Raw genomic sequence first — 24,278 nt, 5'->3', positions numbered from 1 at the left:
TGACTCACTGCAAGGAGGGCAGTCATGAAGACTTGCTAATTGCAGCACTACCAGACTATTTTACTGGGGTTTGCTCTGAGCAGCTCGGGTTTGAGACCGGGCGCGCAGGTCAGCATGCGGCCTGGGCCACCCCATGCCCCAGTGGTGGGATGAAGCTTCCAGGGATGGTGGGACGGGAACGGGGTTGTCCCGCATGTGCGGGCAGTGGCCCTGGCAGACGTAGCTGTCTGTACCGAAGGATGCCGAAAGGCAGCAGACAGTCCGTTACCTGTAAATGGGATCCATAAAGAAGGGGGTGGGCCTGGCGTGCTGCAAGGAGGACTCTGAAGCTTTCCTTTGCTCGAGGTCACCTCCTTTCTTTTCTCCAAAGACGTGGTTTTTCCGAGGCTCGGCTTGTTTTGTGCCGCTGGCTCGACTTCTGCTGCCCATGCTGAGGTCTAGAGGCTGGTCCTGGCTTGCTGCAGAGGGGGCTGCTGGCTTTGAGGGAATGGGAGTAAGTGGCTTCTCCTCCTTACGCTTTATGGTGAGGTCAAAGGGAGACTCAGAGCTTCCCTTTGGGATCTTCTTTATTTCACTGGGTGATTGGGGCTCCACTTTCAAGGGTAACGGTCTCAAGTCTCTATCAGGAAATGGATACATTGATTGAGAGAATGCTGGAAAAAACGGGAGGGGAAACATGGAAGGGTAAGGTAAGGCTCCGACTTTTTTGTCTTGCAGCCCCACAAGTCCTGTTGAACCAAAGTACTTTTCAGCAATAGAAGCAATAGCCTTTATAGAATCATTCACCGCTCCTGACACCGCAGTCTGCTCCTCTAAGGATGGTGAGAAAATGGAATGATTGCTGTGGTCTTTCTTATTATTTATTGACGCCAGGCTCTGCAGAGAGCTTACTTTGTCTTTGAACATTTTACCATTTTCTTTAAATTTCTCTTTCTCACTTTCAATGTCACTTTCCAGATCAGAGCCCGAGGTGGTTTCCAGGTCACTGCCACTGGGGGTACTGACATCGTCAAGGTCAAGGTCACTACTCTCTGACTGGTCACTGAGTTTCTCATGCGGCCTCTCTTCAGAGGACCTCTCTGGTTGAAGCTCCACTGGCTTATTCTCCCCTACTGATGGTTGCTTATTTAGTGCCTTCAAAATATCCTGGGTGGCTGGCAGTATCTGAGGATTTGTCATGAGGGGACTTTGACATTTGTTTGTCTGATCTGTGCTCGGTAGTCCTTTAACAGGAGAACTAGTAGGTAGCAAAGGTGGCCTGTGGTACAAGCCTGAAGGAAACAGACCAGGGAAGCTAAAAGAAAATCCAGGAGCTGTTGGAAAGGTAAGACCAGCAGGATGCCTATTGGCTCCAAAATAGTCAGCAAGGCCCGGATTTGCATGATTCATATTAACCATGGACGTTTTATCCATAGCTGGGCTTCCAGGAAGTGAAATGCCTTGGCCAAAAAATCCTCCTGCTGCAAAATGGTTCTTGCCCTCACAAAATCTCCTGTGTTTATTTAAGGAAGACGTAGTGCTGAACATTTGTCCACAGTCTTTGCACTTGATTTGGGTTCTGCAATCAGCATGCATGCGCTTATGACGACAAAGGTTTGAAAACTGAGTATAGGATTTATGGCAGACCTCACCTGTATGTAAACAACAACAACAACACATCTCAGGCTTTATGGTAATTGCCCCCATCCTCAAAACTTTACAAATAACACCACTTTTTTACCCACCAAATATCAGTTAGGAAGGAGACATCTGGGTGCACACATGTATTAAAAGCTATTGTACTTTTCCAAAGCAAGACATCCAAGCAGACAAATGTCTAAAGGCAGCACCAAACCCCCCTCCAACAAACCACAAAAGGTCTTAAGGTACTAAAACACAAAGTTTCCTCGTTTGCTCTTTGCATTGCACAGTGTTGCATATTTGGTACTGTTGTTCCATATTGCAATAGCACCCAGAGCCCCGCCAAGAGCTGCAGCTCGGTGCTGTAACACCATCTGAACCCACGGTGCTCCTCAGCAAGCGAGCGCTCGTGTCGTCACATGACATCCAGTTCTATCACCATTCACACGTGAAAGTCAGTCATTACAATCAATATTTGCAGGACCAGGCAGGAGAGAGACCGAGCTGCCTCATAGAGCTTTCAGTCTGCAAGATCACAAGGATACGAGAAAGGTGAAGGAGGAGACAAGCCAGTATTTCTGTGCGTAACCTGATTAGCAAACAACATTTTTTTTTCCACTTACAATTAAGAATTTAATCTCATGGAAGTCCAAGCTAGAACCTGAGTGACTTCAGTCCAGTACTCTCATATGTCCAAAGCATTTCCATTCGTATAATGCATACAGTCCCTACAGGTGCCTGGGATGCTGTAGCTCTGAATTCCACATCTTAATAACTTTACTAGTCTTAGTATTGCTTATTTGTCCCTTGCACATGAAAAAATACACTATGTTTCAACAATTTCCTCTAAGAATGCAGCTGTATTTCTTTGCACGTCTGAGGCTCAAAACAGCTCTATGGATTTCCTTTCAGACTCCTCCGGGATGAGAATGGCTTCAACCTCACAAAGCAGCACTTGGAGAAAGCCTGAAGCCACGGAGGGCAGGAGATCCACCTCAAGCTCACGGGCCCGACCTAGCCTGCGACACTTGGCACGTTGGAGCATGGCTTCCAGCAACCCCTCGCAGTAGCAGGAGGCTGGAAGTGGTCCCGGTGGCGCAGGATGAGATGCCATAAAGGGTAAATCACATCGTTGAAGTGAGTGGGATTTTGCAGGTCCCCGATTTTCTGGCTGCTAGAAACCATAGGGAGCAAATCGGGGCAGCAACCAAGTTATAGGTCTGTAAATTGAAATGTGGTTTGGATGAGGATAGTGCTCAGCTCCCCAGTGCCTTTTTACGCCCCCTTCTGGCATCCTTTGGATGAGCAGGGGCACTGGGCAAGTCCCAAGGCTGCTCTATGTCTTGTGCTCTTCATTACGCTAAAATCTGTCCGTACCCCTGCACTACTTTGCTTCTAAAAGTATCAGCTCCAGCCTTGTTTCGAAACAAGGCAGCAGCACTATCAGTAAGCAGTGTTACCCCTCTGTCCCTCTGTAATAAATCTTTTTTTTTTTTTTTCCCAGCCAGGAAAAAGCATGTGGCCACTTTATTTTTATTTAATTTGTGTTATATCATAAGCTCTCATCTTTCACACATCAAAGCCACACAACAATACACATTGTGTATTCTGAGGCCTTTTTAACAATCATTTTCATGATTTGAGACAGACTGACATAATTTACAATGGCTCTATTTTAAGCCTGCAAAGGAAACTGAATTGAATGTATCCCATCCTGCACTCTTGGTTCCCATGAACTGCAATCACGTCCTCTAACTTCCACTCGCACCGGGGCCCGCGCTAACCTTCCTGCTCCTCCAAACCTCTGCCCTTGAGAAACTCCACCGCTTGTTGACATCTCTTCACTGTTTACCTCTTCAGCAGGCTGCTTCATAGCTCAGCAACAATGCCGCTATTGTTCGAGGGCCTGATCCTGCCTGATTCAGCCCTTTTCCCCGTTCATGTCCCTTTGACATCCCCAGGACAATTCCTGGGGTAAAGAGGGCAGAATTGGGCCCAAGCACAGGAAATTTGCAATGCGGTAATTCAGGAAGAATGCTTGTTGCTGTGTATCAGTTACTGTTCCTGCTGGAAATCTTCATTCACAAGCAAAGACAAGAAAGAAGAGAGAAAACAAGAAACAAAATTAAAAAGAAAGAAGAAAAAGGATGGGCGAGAAAGGAAAGAAAAAAGAGAGATAAAAAGGAACAAAAAAATGGAAGAGGAGAGGAGAGGAGAGGAGAGGAGAGGAGAGGAGAGGAGAGGAGAGGAGAGGAGAGGAGAGGAGAGGAGAGGAGAGGAGAGGAGAGGAGAGGAGAGGAGAGGAGAGGAGAGGAGAGGAGAGGAGAGGAGAGGAGAGGAGAGGAGAGGAGAGGAGAGGAGAGGAGAGGAGAGGAGAGGAGAGGAGAGGAGAGTTCCTTGAAAATGCTTTATATTCTCTTGATAAGTATTTTCTGTTTCTTGTTTGGAAACTATTTTTTATTTAATATAGAACTATTTGTTATTTATTTGTCGCTATTTTCTCCTATTTTTAGCCTAATCGCAGGCATAAGGTTTCTGCTCCCACAAACAAAAGTCACCTTCATATTTCATGGCACAGAATCAGGCCCCTTACCTTTACTGTCGAGGTCTTACACCAAAAAGCTCCCCCTGCTCCCATCAGCAGGACCACAGAAATCAAAATTTAACTGCCCAAAATGGTGACTTGAGTGACATAACTGTAGGTTTGCACAAGATTCTTCTTGGATATTATGGGCCAACTCCTCTCCTTATGTAAAGCAGGTTAACTCTACCAACACTGATAGAGTTATGCTTAACATATAGCTGCAGAGCATCAGACCATATATATTTTTCCAGAAAAAATATCCCCAGTGCATACATTTACAAGGCTAGGCTGATGTACAATTAAAAGCAAATCATAGTTTGTGAACATTCGATCTTCTACCAGGTTGCGTTCATAGAATCATTAAGGTTGGAAACGACCTCTGAGATCATCCAGTCCAACCGTCGTGTTGAGGGCCTGCTTCTTACTCCCATGACTGTATAAACGTAACTCTTCACTCAGGCAGGCTAGAGCGGCAAGCGGGTGAGAAGGCATATACTGGCACAGATTTGGTCTTCCTAAAGTTTGGGAAGTTCTCCCTCAAAGAACACCAATATATTATTAAATTATTATTCTCCTTTAATATAACCAAAAATCAACAGAACCGAGAAATATTCTACCCCAGCAAAAAGCAAAAATACACACTTACTATTGAGAGATATCCTTACAAACTATTAAGGGAGATGCAAATTAATTATCTGACTAAATATCTTTCATTTCAGTTTTAAAACTAAATTAAACCAATAATGGCAATACCACTAAAGTATGCAAATATTTATTATTGTAATCTCATTCAAACAATCAACAGTTGTACTGAGGACTTTACCTTTTTCAGCATAAAAGTTATTCAAGACTATTTAATGAGGTGCTGCTTGCTCATTGTGCCTCTTGCATTTAACAGGCAGTCTGTTCAATCCACAGGCTCACCAGGCTGGCAAAGAAATTTTGGGGCCAGGTTTGAAGCCCCTATTCCCCAGAGCAGTCTTACTCTTGGGCACCGTCCTGGGTGTAACACGGCACCAGTGAAGCTCACACCCAATGCCCCGGTGACTTTGGAGGAGTCTCTGCGCGTAAATCTACTGTGCTGCCTTGACCTCCGTGGATATTCCCAGGAGCCAGGACTCCTCAGATAGGTCCATGTTGTAAGATCTACCTCTGTTTCATCACATGACTTCTATTTCCAAGCAAAGCTTTGCTTAAACTTCAGTAGATGGGGGATGGTTATCAACTTTAATTGCTTCCACGAATCAAAGCAACAGAAGCTGGGTTTGATTTCTCCTGTTACACCTTATTATGCCCTTTAAATCTCAGCACCATAATTTTAAGCAACTAACTTGTAAGGGAAACCTCTCTCCTTGCAGCTTTTATTGCTCTACAGACCCCAGGTTTAACACAAATTTCCAATCTGGCTCCCAAATTGCAAAAAATCATCTCCTGCCTATGCACACTCTGTACCGCAATTGTCTCTGGACCCCAAATTAGCCAGCAGTTAAGTTTGCATATTTTCTGCTTATTAAAAAAATTACTGTAAGTACTATTTTGAATATGTTCCGTCTATTATGGCATGTGGTTTCTATTTGGAGAGGCTGGAGATTTTGCAAGGGCAGTGAGTAATTACCTTAGTGTTGGTGAGTTTTCACTCAAGCTTGGGCGGTGTACTGTAATAAGAGACAGTTGCCATAAACAGACTGGTACAAGTAAATCACGGTGTGTGGCCTTCTGGTGGAAAACAGATATCTCCTTTAGGTGACCCTAACTCCCTCCCATCGCTCAGCAAAGCCTACTGAACATGTGGTCTCCAAACCCTCTTGTTCTGCAATTACACGGCTGTTATTTGTAGGTTGCTCAATTGGTTTTCATCCCTTGCACTGTACCTTTGAAGAACAGCAGCTGCTGTTTTGATTTATCAGAATAAATAGCAACAAAGAGCATTTGAGAGATTATTTCATTTATGAAAGGTGCCACTTGCAGACTTTGACATAGGGCATTGCAACAGAAGCATCTGAAGATTCCCACCTAGCCAGAAGTTACTGTTCTCTAATTATAATCTTTAAGTAGAATTACTTCACTTGCAATCATTTAAAAATTATTAGTGATACTTATTATTAGGATCTAGTTATGCATTTTCTCATTGAAGAAGCCCACACCAAAAGCATTATCTAACCCTACGACAGGTATACAGATTTTGCACCAATGAGTCTTTGCAGCCAATGCTCCTCCTCTTGAGGAACTACCTTAGCGTGTGGCCGCCGCTTTGTCCGGGTGCAGCATTGATATTTTGGTAAATTCTTGTTAAAAGCAGCAAAAGATTAAGAAGTTTAGTGGGCAAGTAGGGGAGGTGGTCACAAGGTGCCTTTCAAGCCATGGCAGGTGCCTGAAAAGACTGTGGTGGAGATGAGCACTATCAAGAACAATATTCTGAAATATTTTCTGCCTCTGCTTCCCTGGTGAAAGAGAGAGAAAGCAACCTGCAATGTTACAGTGCACCCAGCTTCCCCATCTCCTAGCGGGATATGGCTCAGCAGTAAACACAACCCGCGAGACTTCGGGGATCCAATTTATAGCCCGGTACAGAGTCAGGCTCACATCCAAGGCCAGTTTTATTGCTGGAGCAGCTGTTGGCGGAGATCTAATAGCTCAACTCAATACTTCAACTCGGGGCAAGCAAAGGAGCTTCAAGGAGAGCGGCAAGCTCCTCTGACTGAAACACACTGCCTCCGAGGTTTAGTTTCCAACTCGAGTAGAAGTCCCGGCGTGTGTTGTAGAGACTCAAAAATTACCCAAATTAACAGCCACCTCCTCGCCTGCGCCAGCACCAATGCTGCCCTGCGCCGCGGGGCCGGATCCATGGGCGGCTGCGGCTCGTGCGGAGGAGCGGGGAGAAGAGCAGCCGGCTCGGCGTGGTGCAGAGCAACGAGCCCGCAGCCACCGCGCCTGGCACGGCTCCATCTGCCTAAAGCTCACTCCCCACCTGCTCTTTGCATCTGCGCGTGGAAAAATATCCCGGGAACAACAGGTACGTTTATACAGCGTAAAGTGTCTGTCTGAAAAGGAAAATCGCGTTAAGACTTTGCATTGGACTACGAACTACCCAGAACTCATTTAACAACTCCCAGCCCCCGAGAAACTGGTGAGAAATTCAAAGGGAGCCCAACACAACCTCCTGCTTCCAGCTTACGCTGCTTTACGACAGAAGAAATAACACACAAGCAAAGACGTCGAGTTGAAGACTTACATATAAAAGGTTTGACACTGCTGTGGATGTGTTTATGCTGTTTGAGGCCTGAAGAAGTGGCAAAGGTTTTGCCACACTCTGGACAGGCGTGAGCACGAGCCCCAACGTGCTGGGAACGAATATGCCTCTGAAGGTTGCTGGGGTCCGTGAAAACCTGCTAGGAAATGAGTACTGATTAACCAAGAAACTTGATGGCAGAAGAAGCCAGTCATCACAAGAGTCTTTGAAAATTCAAACCTTGGAGCTAGCTGGGAGTAATTGAGATTAAAAACTGCCTCGCTAATGGGCATGGGGAGCTGCACCCGCAGGACGGGGCCTCAGTTTCCCAGGATCAGCCAAGCATTTGGTGGATCTGTTAACCCCTCTGCAGCCGCTGCAGCAGATGCATTTCACCCTGCCATGACAAATTGTGCTTCCGAGGTCAGGGCCTTCATAGAAAACGAGTTAAAATGGGGCTACTTGAAACCTCTGAGCACCACTGCAATAGAAATACTTTGTAAGGGCAACTGAGTGCGTGACAGTGAAAAGTCCTGTACACAACACAGTCCCAGCACCCAGGGCTTGGTTGCATCTTATGAGTGTCAGCTCAGCACAAAATTCGCATTATTGCAGCAAATCTACTTAAAAACAAGAAAGTCCTCATGCAAAAAGGCCCAAGCTTTGGGAATCTGATAAAAAGCATTGCAGAGCGCCACATCTTACACCAACAATCTGCAGAGCAAGCCCAGTGCTGGGAAGCAATGGAGATGCTCTACAGGTGAGATAGTTGTGCTCACTTTGCGCGGCTGGCGCCCATTGTTTTTTCTCAGTTTTCATATTGCAGTTTATATTAATATTGCAGCAGTGTCCTGAAGTGTCCGGTCCCAACGGCTGGCGCACAGCCTGGGGACCCATCTGCCGCGCATTCCCCCGGGGTCTTCTTGCCCCTCAGTGATCTCTTACACCCCACCCGTCCTCACAAGGCATCAAGCTCTGAGCTTGGGGATGCTCAGCATCCTGCATCAGCTCTCAGCTCAGACTCCGCAGCCATTTCCAAATGAAAAGGGGTAGCAAAAATAACATATTTATAAAGTAGAAGTGTAAATCCTTGAGCAACCAGCTGAAGCACGGCAGAAGCCCTAAGCCCTCATGCATCCCAGCCCCGGGCATCCCCACTTCCATGCTCCTGTGCTTCCAGCAGCACAAGAAGCACCAGGCAGCCTACAAATTCACTGTACCTTGGCACAGTTTTCACATTCGTAGTGCTTCCCGCTGTCATGCGACATTTGATGGCGTATCAAGTTGGACTTCCAGTTAAAAGCTTTGGGGCACTGGTCGCACTTGTACTCCCTCTCCTCGCTGTGTGACAGCATGTGCTTCTCCAGGCTGCAGAAACAGGAACAGGGCTCAGTGAAGTCCCCCCCACACGTGGGTTTATCAGCACTTTGCAGGGAGAGGAGACAGCAGAGCACATAATTACAGCAGAAAAATTTTAAAAGCCCCAAAGGCCCAATCGCGACAGACCCCAGTCCTCTGAGTACCAGGTTCATCCCAGCCAGGAGGCAGAACCTCCTCCTCCCTGCCAGAATAACACATCATCTCTTGTTTTGCCAGGCCACTTGCAAATGCTCCAGGAGATGCTGCTGCCATTGCTCCCGAAGGAGATTATTTCATACACCTCTCAGTATTTCACTCTGGTGATTCCTCCCTGCAGTCGGAATTACTTCTACCTTATGACTTTCCCTCTAAACACCCCCTGGACCCCACTACCTGACATCGCTCCACTCCCCTGACAGAAGCTGATTTTTCTTACGGCAGGAATAGATCAGGAATAACTCCACTGGAGTAGGACGGAGTGAGCATAAGAAGCCTCTAAATATGGTACGCTAAGATTGAAGTTATATTTGATTGTTATTAACTGCGTTCAATTGCACAGCTGTTTATTCTTTCATTTCTTAGGAGTTTGTTCAGTCTATTAGTAGGGTATTCAGTCTCCACCTAATTTATGTTTCACATCTTTGAATTAATTTTCTTCTCTGTATTTTCTGAATTCCTGTCTTATTATTCATTTGTAGCAAATATGTATTTTTAAACACCTGCATTGCTTGGTCACATACAAGGTCGTAACTCACACTATTGCTTCAGGAAAGATGGATTCACAGAAAAAGCCACTGGAAATTGGGATCTTCAGCCTGGGGTGCCAACATGGATCAATCTTTGCTCGTGTGAAGCTCCTACCAATCTCTGCTAAATCAGTGGACAAAACCTGCCAGGTTTACAGTCTCATCTGGGTTGTGCAGCCCAAACAGCAACCTCCACTCTCAGTCACAGGTAACGGAAACGCTTTCACCCTGCGGATGCTCTTTACTTCTACTCCTCTCAGACCCTTTCCTTCAGAGGAAAAAAATCATTCTGGCTTCCCCTCCTAGTACTTTGACAGCAATTGACTCTCCGTGATGCACTGGTAAACAAATTTGCTGTAAGACCTAGAGAGGCTCTTGTCCCCGGCTCTGACTCCAGCTCCCAGACGCCTGCCGTGGCTACGTGATCTGCCACCAGCACCAGGCAGTCCTGGCCCCTACATCTCCATCTTCCTGCTCAGCTCTTTCTCCATTTAATTACGCACACCCTCAAGCATGGGTCGTTCGGGCCCTTCATTTTATACAATCTGGATATAGCACACTTTGGTACTTTTTTGCTGTGAACTGTCTTTGTGGTGTATTAGCCTTTCAATAATTCAAGAGTTGGAGAATGACCACATTCTCTCTCATTTTTCACTCTTTCTCACAGTACTGCTCATCTATTTATGATGACTCGTTCTTTGTTTTCTGCCCTTTCTCTTCAATATTTAATATTTTAAGCTAAATTTACATTTCCTCAATGATTCCCTTATGTTAGATATCGTCCTCTGGTTCACAGGCAGAAAAGAACTTTAACACCAAATAATTCACGATGTGGAAAAATGCTACAGCCCAGACTCCTGCCTGACCCGCACTGCTGCAACCCTTTTGACTTGATCTACCTCCATCAGCCCTTCTGAACAAATCGCTCAGACTGAAATTAGACACACGGAGCTGCAGAGTGCTCAGCAGCAGCCGGTGAATATGACCTCGTGCCTGCACAAGTTCCCACTCAGCGGGGTTGACCTAGTATGCAGGGAGAAACGTTTGACACATTATGTTTTAATTTCGGTGTTATTAATTTTGCGGAGGCGTTCAGGATTAGGTCACACAACACACTGATCTGAGACCCCAGCCGCAGGACACCGAGCCACCTCCACTACGTCAACAGGAGCCAAGGAGCATCTGGTCTAGTGGAAGATGTCCCTGCTCATGGCAGGGCAGTTGGAAGTAGATGATCTGTAAGGTCCCTTCCAACCTTTACCATTCTATGATTCTATGATCTGTGTTTTGGAAGAGCAGGCTCCATCTTGCAGAACCACCCCTGAAGCATCCAGGAACAGCTGTCCAAAGGGGCTAACCCTGGGCATGCACAGCTCCGTGCTAACCTCCAACAGACACCACAACGTCCTGAATCATGGACGAGTAAAGATTTGTATGAAAAAAATGAACCCACAAAGTAATCTAAATTGACAAGTCACCATTTCAGGGGCATACGATTACTAAGCAATGCAAATAAATGCACTGTTGTCCCTAAAAGCGCAGTTAACAGTCACTTAGGTTGTGCCCATACAACATGGAGAGGAAAGAAGGCACCGTGGGTATGTGGGAGCTGTGCTACAGACTATCTGAAAGCAAGAGATACCAGGCCAGGTCATCTGCTGCTGCTGTAAACCAGCCTCCTAAGAGATGTACTGCCTCGTCACAGTGGAGGATCTGGCCCAGGATTTTGCTGTCGAGGTATCTCAGTATTGCTATCAAATGCTGGCTGAGGTCAACCTTCCCCACCCTGAACGCACCAAGATGTGAATCTGTGAGGGATGTGCTGCAGAAGCTCCTGTGCACTCTTGATATCTTTCAGTAATTTGCAAAATTTGCCGTAATCTGCACCGCAATATGGTATTTTAAGTAGCCACAAAAATTGCAGTGACAGGAAATACATAAATGCTCTTCAGCATATAAAAGTTGTACTTTCTATTTACATTCTATGCATATTTCTGGTACATATGCACATGGGTCTGTCTCTTTAAACAGACAGATACATATATAAGAAAAAGATGAATGCCAGTGTTTCAAGGCAGTATAGTTATATATATATTAACTTATAGACATATATATATGAACATCTAGAACCTGCCTCTAACCAGCATGGCTTGTTTGCAAAGATAAAGTTTGCAACATCAGTGAACACCATTTGGAGATATTCTAAGTTATTGCTACCTAAAAATAAGGAGCCCAGACTTTAGTTGATCTGAACTACATATATAATCGCTCCTCTGATTTCACTGCAACCAGCCCAATTCATGCCAGCTAAAGATCTGATTATCAGAAGATCCAGTTCTTAATTTAAGGTCCCCACTAAGGACTTCACTACAAGGAATTTCTGACTTTTTGAGACTCCACTGATTTCTACACCATAAAACACCAACTGACACAGAAGTCTCACTCATCTTCATCTTTGGTTTGCACAGAAGACAAAGGTACCAGATTCTGCCCTGGCTGACGCCCTGCATATCTGACTGAAGCCATTACAGAATTTTCCTCATTCAGTCATGTTTTAAGCATCTCCTCCTACCTTTGTAAGTCTGGGAAGACTTGGTCGCATTCCTTACACTCCTGGATTTCATGCACTTCCCGAAGGTCATTCTCATTCTCAAGCTTTTTCTGGAAGTCCTCCTCCACCATGGAGAAGGCGGAATGAGGCGTGCTGCAGGGGAACTTCTGGTGGTCTACAAGCTCAGCCTTGGACTCAAAGAGCTGGTCGCAGTCCTCGCAGCGATACTGGCGCTCCTCTGGAAGACACACGGGTTGGGCACAGGAGTTTTCAGTCATTTTTAACTACTGCCCCATCAGGAGTTCCATGACAGTGTGGTTAAATAAATAGCTATTCCATGAAAAAGAGAAGAACCTCAAAAGAGACATGGATGCCTTAGAATGTTTTATAATAACGCTTTAATTCTACAATATGAGACAGTGCAATACTACCTGTGAGCTGCCTGGGTGACACCCAATAGGGATCCCTACCACTGGCTTAGGACAAAACTCGGTGTGTTTATATGCTCTCCTAAACAGGGACATACAGGCTCTAAGGCGGATACCCAACGGAGGCTGCCAGTCTCTGCCTTTCTGAATGAAGGAGACAGCCATAGACATGCACAGCAGCACCTCAAATAGCCAACAGGGTGTTTATAGAGTTTCAAAAAGTCTCTTCATTTCCATTAGAGTTCTTCTCTAGCACCCAATCCTGTTTAAAGTAAGCCAGAGACATGAAGCTGGGGTAACAAAGACCTTGCTGTCAACTCTGTAGAGCTGGTCACAACTTGTTTCTTATTGAAAAGGAGTGTAGAAGATCGCTAGTGTCACTTTGGAGTGAATATTGCATTCCATTAACTAGTAATTCCTGCAAAGTTATAGATTAGCTGAAGAAAATCCCAAAAAGCAGATTTGGAGAAGAGTATCCCATGGTATTTTTATCTGCTAGATTTTCTACTGATGGTCCATACAAGGAGCCAGATGCCTTGGCTGGTTCCAGTGTTACCGGCCCCGCAGATATAAATGCCCAGGGGTTCTAAGTCAAAAAGACACTGAGGAGTCTGGCTGAAATCTCAAATGTCTGTAGTTGGTTGCTACTTGACCATTGAGTTGATCCAGAGAAAGCATCACAAGGCTCTGCTGTCTGCTGCGCACAAGCAACACTTTGGCTCAGTCTGCTTCTGAATTAGCCCTGTGGGACATATTCCTGTGTGTGACTGCAGAGATCTCCTCTGGTGTCATTTATACAACAGCTACTTGACCGTAGGGACTAGGCATGGAGAAGGCTATGCTTGAACAGGGGTACGTCTTCAGCAATAACTAAACAAAGTCACCACTATGGGAAAAAAAAACCCCTAACCAAACACAAAAACAAATCAGAATGAATGAATAATCCTCACCTTTTTCTTAAGAGAACAAAAGATACTGCTCTAAATATACAAGCAGTTACAAGAAAGTGTGGCCCTTGATACCTCCTGCCCTGGGGAAATCCCTCTGTACTGTCCCCGAATCCCTGAGAATTTGTAAAATGTCCACATCGGTGTAAACTGCAACCTAAAGGGCATCAAGCAGCTATCCTACACCCAGTCCCCACGCCGCTGCACCACCCGCTGCCCACCGAGTAGCAGAGCAAAAGGAGCTTTTGAGGTGGGGGCCAGAGCCAAGGCCACCCCATCGGCAAGGACTGAGCAACTGCGCAGGGCTTTCAGACCCAGCATCTGTGCGCTGGATGAGCGGCGAATGAGCGCAAGGAGGAACATCTCAAACATTCTCACAAGTGACAGCAACACTACCAACCTGAGATTTTCTCTTTGCAAGAGGGCCGGACAGCAGTTGTTTGGCTGAGCAACAAAAATAACCCATAATCAGGGCCCACACATCGTTGTCCTGCAGAAGCAGCACAGCCTCGAGAGAACAATGTGGACTCTTGTCCTCCTCTTGCAATACCCACAAAACGATCGAGTTTCAATCTTCAAGCCTTACTACTGCCCTCAGTCACATCTGCCAGGGAGATTCGAGTAAGCCAGGGTAAAACCTGAACAACACTTCGAGTTGCAGGGGCGCAATGCTGAGAAATAGCGACTGTGCAAACCAGAGCTCACCAGGTTAGCAGGTACAAAATGCAACGCTGTTTGAAGCTACGCTCCTGGTCGGACCAGGAGCAATGAAGAAAATAAACAGAGAACCCCCAATGCTAGCGCCGGCACCGCTTTTGAGAGCAGGCCCACCCTTCAGAGGGACTGAAGGAGTCATGATAATATTAGTTTATTCACGAACAGCTTTCAGAGAAGCGGGAGGGCAGAAGACAGACAAATATGATCGTGGTCCAGCTCTCTGCCCTGACTTTAGCGAAGCCACCCCAGATTTCAAAAGGATTCCAACAGAGGAGAAATGTCCCTGATTTTTTGCTTAATTTGAATGACACTCTCTCTTAGATTAGACAGTAAGAAGTGGCTAACCGTGAATGTCTGGAGCCATTGTTTCATGTGAATAATCTTCACTCTTCATGAACAGTAAGAGTTCCTCTCCTGGTTCAATATCTGCTACCACTCTGTAGAATATCTGCAGGAAAAAAATAAAAAAGGAGAAAGCAAGGTGACTATCACAAGCAGCAAAGAGTCACAAAACACTGCTGGTGAGTATTACGGGATCAAAACCGCCCGGCCAGACCCTGCCCTGGTGTGGGGGCTGGCTGTCGGAGAGATGCCGACTTTGACTAAGGCAGGTCTGCTCCTTCCAGCCCCAAAGCCGCTGGCGGTTTGGGCTCTGTGAAGGCAAACAGAACAGTCTCTTTCAACAGCCTCTGCTGCAAAAGGAGCTGCGTGATGACTGCAAATACCACCAGCAATTTGCATGCTTGGTTATACCAAATCCATGTACAAAGTAGCCGTGAAATGCACCCCTGAGTGATCCACGTAAGGGAGAGAACTCCTGTGGCGCTGGGAAAAGGTACTAGAACTGGGACGATGCTGCCAGTTAAACCACAGGCACCCAACCCGCCCCATTTCAACCATCCAAGCAGTCCAGAAAGCCGCGAGGTGAGAGGCTTACACAAAGCAGTGCGCCTGGTCACTCTTTAGCTTCAAACGGGAATCAAAGGAAAAATCAGTCCCGGTGGGAGAAACACCGCGAGCAGCCAAACCCGCTGGTGGGAACCCTGGCCGGCAGCACCTGATCCCCCCGCACAGGTGACATCAGGCTCCGAGCTTGTCACCAGGAAGGAGCAGGGGCTTGCTCCCTCCGGTCCGTGCCCCCGGAGTCAGCGCGCGCCGGCACCACGGGGCTCTGCCGAAAGGAAATTCCCAAAATCCATCTGGCTGCTTTCTGTCTCGGCAGGAAATGTGAAGAGCACTAAAAAGCTCCACAAAGCAGCTCAAATAAATATTAGTAACTTCCTCAGGCCTTGTTAAACAAAAACACATGACAGCTATGTTTCCTACGCTAAAAAATGATGCATTTGCGTTTTCTCGGACCGACGTATTTTTAACGGTTTCACTCTCAAACCCTGAACCCTCAATACTCCTTTCAGTGCTCCGGCAGAAAAGCAGAAAGTCACTTTCCCTGTCTGAAGTCGAACAGATGTATCTGTCACAAGGTAGGTACAGGTACCGCTGCGCGGGCACTGCCCTCGCCAGGTCGCACGGGGACGGTCACCCATCGGGTGGGCCGGCAGCCAGCACATACCGATGTCCTCCAGGAGGTGGCCGTACAGCCTAATCATTTCTTTCTGCACAACCTGCCTTTGCCCACAGATACGGGCTAAATACCTAGAAATAACGAAATTAGATGCACTTCCTTGGATTTGTTTTTCCTTTCTTTGTCTTGTCTCAAACGCCGCTCAGGGGAGTGACGGCGAAGGCTGCCGGTGCCAGCTCACCCCACCACTCGCTTCTCTCCAGGTGCCAGACGTGCCGGGAAAACACATCGGGCACAACGCACCCATGCCACAATCTCCTGCTTACGGCTGATTTTCTCCACGAAAGCCAGGAGAAGGAGTTTATGGGCAGCCAGATCTGCCCAGGCTGCACCTCCCTCATCTGCCATGCCGCCCTGGTCAAACCGTCAGCTGGGTCTGCTTGGGCTTCCCATTTTCACCCCTTGCCGAAGGGATTTCGAACTCCACCAAGTACTTTGGAGGGTGCAAGGGACCAAGAGAGCTGTAGCAGGGTCTCATGCATGTCTCTTCACACAGCCGGGCGAACACCTGGTACCACAACTCCCTCTGGAGCTGGTGCCACCACCGGTGCCAAAGGACACGGGGCTGCCGCGCGGGCTTCGGAGCACTGGGGATGTGGCTGGGGGAATGCAACTTGTTTGATCAAAGGCCAAAACACATTTAAGTGAAGCCAGCTTTTGACTCCCACAAATAAATCTGCTGTCAGCACTGCATCCAGTGAGTATTTGCTTTAAACGACGCTTGTTTTTCCATTTATTAAGACAAATGTATTGAAAACTGGCTTTTTTCTTCCACAATTATAATGTCCTCCGCATATCTGAAATAAAAGCTGCAGTCTGATCTATGGAAGATAAGCCTGGTTGCTGGCTGGCTTTGGGTGGAAATAATACAGGCGTGACATGCGGCATTGCACACTGACCCCAGAGACTTCTGCGGGTCTTCCTCCTGCAACAGCACCTACCTCCCTCTTGCGATGGGAGCAGGATCAGGCCCACCCCACGACCAGGTGGCATCTCCACCATCTCAGACGGACCATGCCAAAGCTCCTGCTCTGCCCAGGACTCGCCTCAGTGCTCCTGGGTTTTGTGTCACGGTCAGGTAAACTCAGCTGTTCTTCTGAGGTCAGCGGCGCATCCACACCAAGGAGCGAACAGAAACCCCAGTGAAGCCTTCTCCAGTGTTTTTCCTGCCCCATCAAAGGTATTTGGATAGCCCTTTTCACCTCTCGTCGCAGAGCGAGGACACGTGGACCGTACACGGACATAAAGAGGGTCTTGTTCACGGCGCGCTGCGCTGGGGTGCGTCGCTTCTCTTCGGGAAGCCCCAGGACAGCGCAGCATCTTTCTCGCAGCTGTGGGACAAACCCCTAACCAGGGCGTAAACCCTGTAGCCAACTGTCCTGTCTGCGTGTTTGAAAATACTGAAATATGAGAGATAATTAAGCTGCCCATCAGAAACAACCTGCCCAGCCCCTCCATACCTCGGCAGGGAGAAAGACAGAGTATCCCGAAAAAATCCATGGTTTAGGTTGAGTGATGCTTCTGTATTTTGCATCTCGGAATTAATGTCCTCCAAAACCAGGTCCAAGTGACAGATTTCCAGCTCAGGCATGTTGACATTATTATTATGAAAATATTAACTATAATTATTATTTTTAAAAGTTTTTAAAATTTCTGCATGTACAAAAAAAAAACCCCACCTGCATTAACAGTTTATACACCAGATTGCATTCCAGTGAGGATCTAAAATCAAACATCTCAAACTTTAAACCAAAATGATTGTGCAGGTAAATTTAAACTGATTTTAACAGCTGTCCTTACTGCTTTTTTCTCACTCTTCCCACCTAAAGCCTTCTGGAATTCTCCTGTCTGAGAAAAACCAAGAAATTAACTGTGTCCCATGGAAACGAACCACGTTGCTTGAGTGTTTAGGTGGGAGCAGCCTGCCAAGAGCAGACAGGGTGGGGGTCCCGCAAGCCCCCGCGTTGCCCGCAGCTCCCTCCTGGCTGCCCTGGCTCTGCAGCCTCCGCCATGGGCAGTGTTTTCTGTGAGCAAAGGGCGATGAGGAATAAATGGACTTTCCCATTGCAAAGCTTGAAGACTTCTCGGATGCAATCCCGACTCTACCGTAATTAACGAAATGTTTTAACTTTCTGACTTTCACCTCTTCATCCTACCAAGCCCATCGTGTTACCTGACTTTCTCGGGTTCACCTGCTCCCGTGACGTGCCAACGCGCACCGAGAGAAGTACAGGAAGAGCTGCTGCGCGGCGGAGAAACGGCCGGGAGGGGGATAAATGTATAAAAGCAAAGTCCAGCTGCGCATTTCACATGCCCTGGGATCAGCGGTGTGTGACTGCAGTTTATATAGGAAGAGCAAAATCGGATCCAGATCTGGAAACGCTTTCAAAGTTCAGGGGGTTCAAGGTGGGGAGAAGGTGGGGGAGGCCGAACTCATCAGCCCTCTGTGCCTGCCTACACCACAGGTCATATATTTGTGCTACCGAGCAGAAATAAAAGCTCCCAAACTGCAAAGCCGTAAAGGGAAAGGGGAGGGGGGGGGGAAAAAAAGAAAAGAACACACGCAATTTACTTTTAAATGGATGAATAAGGCCTCATTGTTACGAATCCCAGTTTACTTTTCCTGGTCAGGCACTTGAAATTTTATTTATGCTTAATAGACTGCATTTGGCATGTGTAAAGATGACAGAAGCGTGAATTATGAATGACCTTCAACCTCTTCAGGAAGTTGTAATAATTGAAATAATAGGGAAAACGCGATCCCTGCGAGCTGGGGCCGGGGCCGTGCGCTTTGAAGCGCCCCGGCCATCCTGAGACCCACACCGCCCCGTCCGAACCCCCCTCGGCTCCTCTCCAGCCCCCGGGGAAGGCTGAACCACAGGAAGCCGGTTTGGGGGGAAAAAGTGACACTTCAGCAGCTGCGTGCGAGCAACGGCGCCGGCTGCCGCGCGTACGGCTGTCGCGCTCAGCCCCGCACAGGAGCTGCATCCCGTCGCATCCGACTAAACCTTTTATTCCTGTGTATATGTGAGCTTCGGAAAACACTGCACGTGCCCCAGTGCTGCCTGGGAAATTTGGATTTTAGAGACAGGCTGCTCAGAGTTGGTGTTCTTTGTACTTTAACCCCCCAGGCGATGACAGAATCACAGCATGGTAGGGGTTGGAAGGGACCTCTGTGGGTCACCCAGTCCAACCCCCCTGTCGAAGCAGGGTCACCCAGAGCAGGCTGCACAAGACCTGGTCCAGGCAGGTCTTGAGTATCTCCAGAGAAGAGGACTCCATAACCTCCCTGGGCAGCCTGTTCCAGGGCTCCGTCACCCTCAGAGGGAAGAAGTTCTTCCTCATGTTCAGACGGAACTTCCTCTGCTTCAGTTTGTGCCCGTTGCCCCTTGTCCTGTCGCTGGGCACCACTGAAAAGAGTCTGGCCCCGTCCTCCTGACACCCACCCTTGAGATATTTAGAAGCATTTCTAAGGTCCCCTCTCAGCTTTCTCTTCTTCAGGCTGAACAAGCCCATCTCCCTCAGCCTCTCCTCGTAGGAGAGAAGCTCCAGTCCCCTCACCATCCTCCTAGCCCTCCGCTGGACTCTCTCCAGCAGCTCCTTGTCTTTCTTGAACTGGGGAGCCCAGCACTGAACACAGCACTGCAGATGGGGCCTCACCAGGGCAGTGTAGAGGGGGAGGAGAACCTCCCTCGACCTGCTGGCCACACTCCTCTTGATGCACCCCAGGATCCCATTGGCCTTCTTGGCAGCCAGGGCACACTGATGGCTCATGGCCCACAAAGCCCCACACTGCTGCTCCCGCACTGACACCCAGCGCCCGACAGGCTCCCGGCCTCGGCCACACGCCGTGGGTGCGGGTACCCCAGGCGAGGCACCAGCCCCAGCTCCCAGACGCTTTCCGGGGGCTGTGGCGTGCCGGAGGGGAGCGTGCCCTGAGCCAGGGGGGAAGGCGAGTGCCCAGAGAAGCAGCGTGCACACTGCCAACCGGCCTTGGCCCCCGCGCCGCTTCGGAGCAAGAGGGGAGCTTGCCCGAAAAGCCAAACAAATTAAATGTCCAAAACTAATATGAAGTGTTACGTTCAAGGAGCTCGAAGAAAATCAAGATTTATGCCCGCCAGAAAAACGAGCAGGACAAACGGATACACAACCTCAAAATGAGCCGTAATTAAGCAGTTGAGGGGAAAATAAAAGAAGAAAGAAAAAGGTCCAAATAGTGAATCTTCAATTTTTAGCTCCTGTGATGAACAACTTCTGCAGCTGGAGAACCGTGTGATGAAACCCGAGCCGGGTTCTTCCTGCCATACTCAGGCAAATGATCACTTGAAACAAACTGGAGTTTTTTCAAGGGCTAACATAGAGGAGTCCTTCCCGAGCACTGTACAGAGCCCAAAGAAAACTTCAGCAAAAATCCACAGGCGAAACTCTGCAAGTGTGAGCGGCCGTGGGGGCACGGGCGGGAGCCCGACGGGGAGGAGAGGCCCCTCGCCTTCACCCTGCTGAGATGGTGGGCGAGCACCGCAGCATCTCAGCACCAGGACTGCGCACCCTGTCCTTCCTCGTTTCCGGAATGCCCCGAAACCACCAAGGCAGGTCAAGCAGGAGGGGCTGGAGCGAGGACGCTCCCCTGAAATGGCACCGGGAATCCCCATTTTCCCACCTTCTGAGGTAAAAGGTGCCTCCTGCTGCCCTGAAGTCAGGAAGGAGGTGCAGAATGTCCCTCCACAGGCCACCCTCTTTGGCATCTTGGGGGCTGAAGGCCTTCTCCCTGAAGATACTCCTGTCTTCTTCCATCATAGGTGAACCTTAGCCTCTGCGAAAGCCCTGGGTCCAGGTGAGGGGCTGCCACATCCAGCTGAGCTACTTTGGACCTGCGAAACATCCTGCTCGGGGGTCACTGACCACCAACACCAGACCACAACTTCTGTGTGTCCACCCATTCTCCCAAGGTGATCTCACCACGGGTGGTCTTCTCACATCCCACCTTCACTCATGAACCACACAAATGTCGAGGGAGCTGCAGCCTTGTCCTGCCTCTATGGACATCTATAATCCTCTCTACTTTTTCTGGCAAGCCTACGAGTATGATTTGACAGCTCTCATCACTAAAAAAGACTTTTTTGCTTAGGGATGATGCGCCTTATTGCTTTTATTAATCATGAATCACCAATAAAAAGCTTATCACTCCGCAGAAATGGCACCAACAGGTTGCTGGTGTTGTTTCTAAATGATTTCTCGCAGGTCACATCAGGACAGGCCGGCGCTGCGAGCAGTGCCACCGCCAGATAGCGCGGGGACGTAGAGCCTGGGCAGGAGCTTCACGCACAGCCTCAGCTCCAGCCGCAGCAAGTGGAAAATCACCACCGACGAGCTCCTCGCTCCACCACCCCTGCGCTACCACGGCCCCGCTCCACTGGAGACAGGTTTTCGGTGGGGGCTGGATTAAGCTTTATTTGGTTAACAAACTAATAACTCATCAGAAGAATCGTGACAGAACAGGGCTCTGTATGAACTCGGCGTCCCGGTGCCCTCCTGACCCACAACAGCCAAAACCTGAATTTCGCTCTCTGACAACAAAGCCTCAAAACTGCTCCTGCACCACCCAGCTCTCGCAGGTGGCCGTGGGCCGGGGGCTGCCGGAGGGGCTGCTGGTGGGCTGGCCGCCGGCTGCAGAGGGGGGGCAGCGGCAGTAAAATCTGAAACGCGAAGCTGTGTCTGCAGATTAAAAAAGTCCGTAAAAGGTGTACGATGCGATCAGATCTGGGGAAACCTACAGCAGTAGGTTCACCCCCGTAAGTTTATATCGCTGACATCGGGCATGTTGTTAGAAGTGTAGTACTACTGGTTTTTCTCCTATTGCAGTGTCATATACTTGAGCATATGGAAACAAAACACAGAAAAAAAAACAACCAAAAAGGCTATTTCAGCACAGACAGCAAACCGAAACCTCAGTAAAGTGATGTTGAGGCACTTGGGAGTTTTCCATGGATGAACCAAAGGGAATCTCCCGGAGCTGCTTTGTCAGGGGGAAGAGACCTAGAAACTCAGAGCAGTTTCACAGCACTATGCGGCTGGATCACTGTCACAGCTCTGCAAGAAATAAAGCAAGATAAAAACAACCTTCAGCTGTTTTAACTTCTTCAACTGCTACCAACTACATTTCTTAAATGCAAAAAAAGGAAAAAAAAAAAAGTATTTTTTATCGCTTGAAAGTGACTGTGATCCCAGCCTGAAAGTGTGCCTGGAGCCCGTGACAGCCCCCGGCGCGCCATTGCTACAGTCACTGTTGTGTTTGCAGCTGCACTCTCATTTACTTCTATATTTAAAAACAATGCTTTTGCTGGGATGACAGCCCTGCCAGAAAGCCTAATGGGGCTAATCATTCAAAAGTCATTAAAAAGTTGAATTAATAGACTTTTAATGATAACAGAGGGGAGTTGTCCAAGTTAGCAGAAACCTGTATGAATCCTAACCGACCTGGAGCTGAGAAAACGCATTCCAGGGCAATAGGAGCGACAAGGCTCTCTCCAGCTCTGCACACACTGTAGTCTCCTCAGGGAAAGGAAAAAATGAGCGCCCTGTTTGTGGAATTTCATTATTCACATACATCTTGAATTACATGCATTCAGGTTAGATTGGGTATGACAGGAGATAATAGGAAGACAGCAAAGAGAAATCCTAGATCAACCTCGTTTGAAATAAAAAAAAATTTTAAAATGAAGCTTTTAAACCCTCCTCTGCCTCCAATCAAGTGAAACACGAGTTGCATCCAGCGTGCATGTTTTGACTGCATCCCACCATTATCGAGCTGTTCATCTTCGCAAAGCTCATTTACACAGTCATAAGCAAGAGCCCAGGCCTTTTGTCAAGTTGATCCTAAGTGATGAAACCTAACCTCAACCGTGAGTCAGGGGGTGGGGTGGTATGTCTCTGAAAAAACTCCAATACAGAAAACAACAAAAAGAAAAAAGAAATGTTTTTCTTTCACTCTTTTTGTTGAACGCAGAAAGTAGAGCTTAGCAGAGCAACCAGATTACACGTTGCCCTGAGATTCATCTAAACCCTGCCTCGAGCAGTCTGGGAACCATACCTGTCTGTCAGTCAAGCCTGAATTTAGCAGCAGAAGCTTGCGGGCAGCGCGAGGCCGGGAGCACTGGCAGAATCCTCTACCTGCTCAGGTACAGCCCAATGTTTGCTGGCGAATTTTACAGATGAGTTGAAGCAATTAGAGGTGAACAATTACTGCTGATCGAGTGTCTGTGCCCCGGGAGCCAGCGGCCACGGGGATGCTCCCCGTGCGATGTGGGCTGCTGAGGTGCTCCTTATTCCAGGGGGAACTGGGGGGGAGCCAGGGGGGACCCCCACCCCTGCACCCTGCGCTGGCTGCGGCTCCAGTGGGGCTCCTGCCCCAGCCAGGCTACATCGCCTCTGACCCCCAGCTCCAGCTGCAACCACCGATACACAGCCTCGGGCTTCACCTTTCTTATTTCTTTTTTTTTTTTTTTCTTTCCCTCTTTTTCCCCCATTTTTTCTAGGAGCTGCAGCAGCAGAGTGACCCAAAGGCAACCCCACGCAGGTACGCACGCACGCTCCGTCCTGCCTTGCGTTTGTCACTCCTCGTACACGCACACCTTTGGCCATGTAATGTCCATTCCCCAGTTCGCCTTCCTATTATATTTTATATTACCTCTGGTGAGCTTGTGCCAGAAGAAAGCAGAAGGAGGAGCTGTTAGAAAGGCTTTTTCGCTTTAAGATTCGAGAGCACATTTTTAGCATTAACTTTTTAGGCTCTGGTCGTAAAACGCTGGAGTACGCGTACGATTTTGTGGGTAAACGTGCCGCGTTTCCAGGGGGCCAAATGAACAACAACCTCTTGCTGACAGCACCCAGCTCGCAACACGCCACTTGAAAGACAACCAGTTCTTAATTTGCAAATCTCAGCAACAATAAGCTACAAAAATATGGAATTATGAACAGCACCATACTGCACAAAACAAATAACAAGTCTCCAGTGAATGAACGAAACTATTGGCAGCGGTACAGCCACCATTACCGAATCTCCAAAACGTAAACACGAAAAATAGAGAAAGTTACAAGCGCCATAACTTTCCTCCCAGCGCCGCCAGAACGCGGGCGCGTGGCTGCGGCCCCGAGGCAGCCGCTGGGGTTTCAGCCCGGCGTGTCGTGGCAGTTGCAGATCGCCAGCACCGGCGCAAAGACAGTAAGCTGCACTGACCGACGCACGTGATTCTGCTTCTAATCCTTCCTACCTACACCAACTCCTCTTAAACATCAAATATCCCAATTTGCTGTTTCAATTAATCTATCTACTTTCCTTTTCGTACCTCTGTTCCATAAATGCTCTGCATCTAGAGAAATTATCATTTTTCACTGCAAAGCATATTTCATCTCGGAAAATGTATTTTGCATTTACTAATAATCTTTACGGTTTCTTTAGTTAAACCAGCTGCTACGTAAAACAGAAATCATCCCTCAGTCAGCTAGCTCATTCTGT

The 24,278-nt window shown here is 48.0% G+C and overlaps 1 protein-coding gene across 7 annotated transcripts in view; it reads right to left on the bottom strand.

The window, feature by feature from the left end:
- Positions 1-24,278, bottom strand: part of MECOM (MDS1 and EVI1 complex locus) — a 348,374-nt gene that overhangs the window by 22,733 nt on the left and 301,363 nt on the right. For 3 of the 7 annotated variants that reach the window (XM_075418356.1, XM_075418358.1, XM_075418360.1), the window contains 5 exons: positions 14,527-14,629; positions 12,111-12,327; positions 8,654-8,801; positions 7,437-7,593; positions 269-1,631 (listed from right to left, as the gene is read on the bottom strand). In XM_075418356.1, the coding sequence (XP_075274471.1) occupies positions 269-1,631; positions 7,437-7,593; positions 8,654-8,801; positions 12,111-12,327; positions 14,527-14,629 (1,988 nt within the window). The remainder of the gene's footprint in view (positions 1-268; positions 1,632-7,436; positions 7,594-8,653; positions 8,802-12,110; positions 12,328-14,526; positions 14,630-24,278) is intronic. The other 4 variants (XM_075418357.1, XM_075418359.1, XM_075418361.1 and 1 more) reach the window with 3 other exon arrangements.

The sequence above is a fragment of the Opisthocomus hoazin genome, chromosome 4 (genome assembly GCF_030867145.1).
Source record: "Opisthocomus hoazin isolate bOpiHoa1 chromosome 4, bOpiHoa1.hap1, whole genome shotgun sequence".
Lineage (NCBI taxonomy): Eukaryota > Metazoa > Chordata > Aves > Opisthocomiformes > Opisthocomidae > Opisthocomus > Opisthocomus hoazin.
Note: the sequence above shows the minus strand (reverse complement) of the source record. Positions and strands in the feature narration are given on the sequence as shown.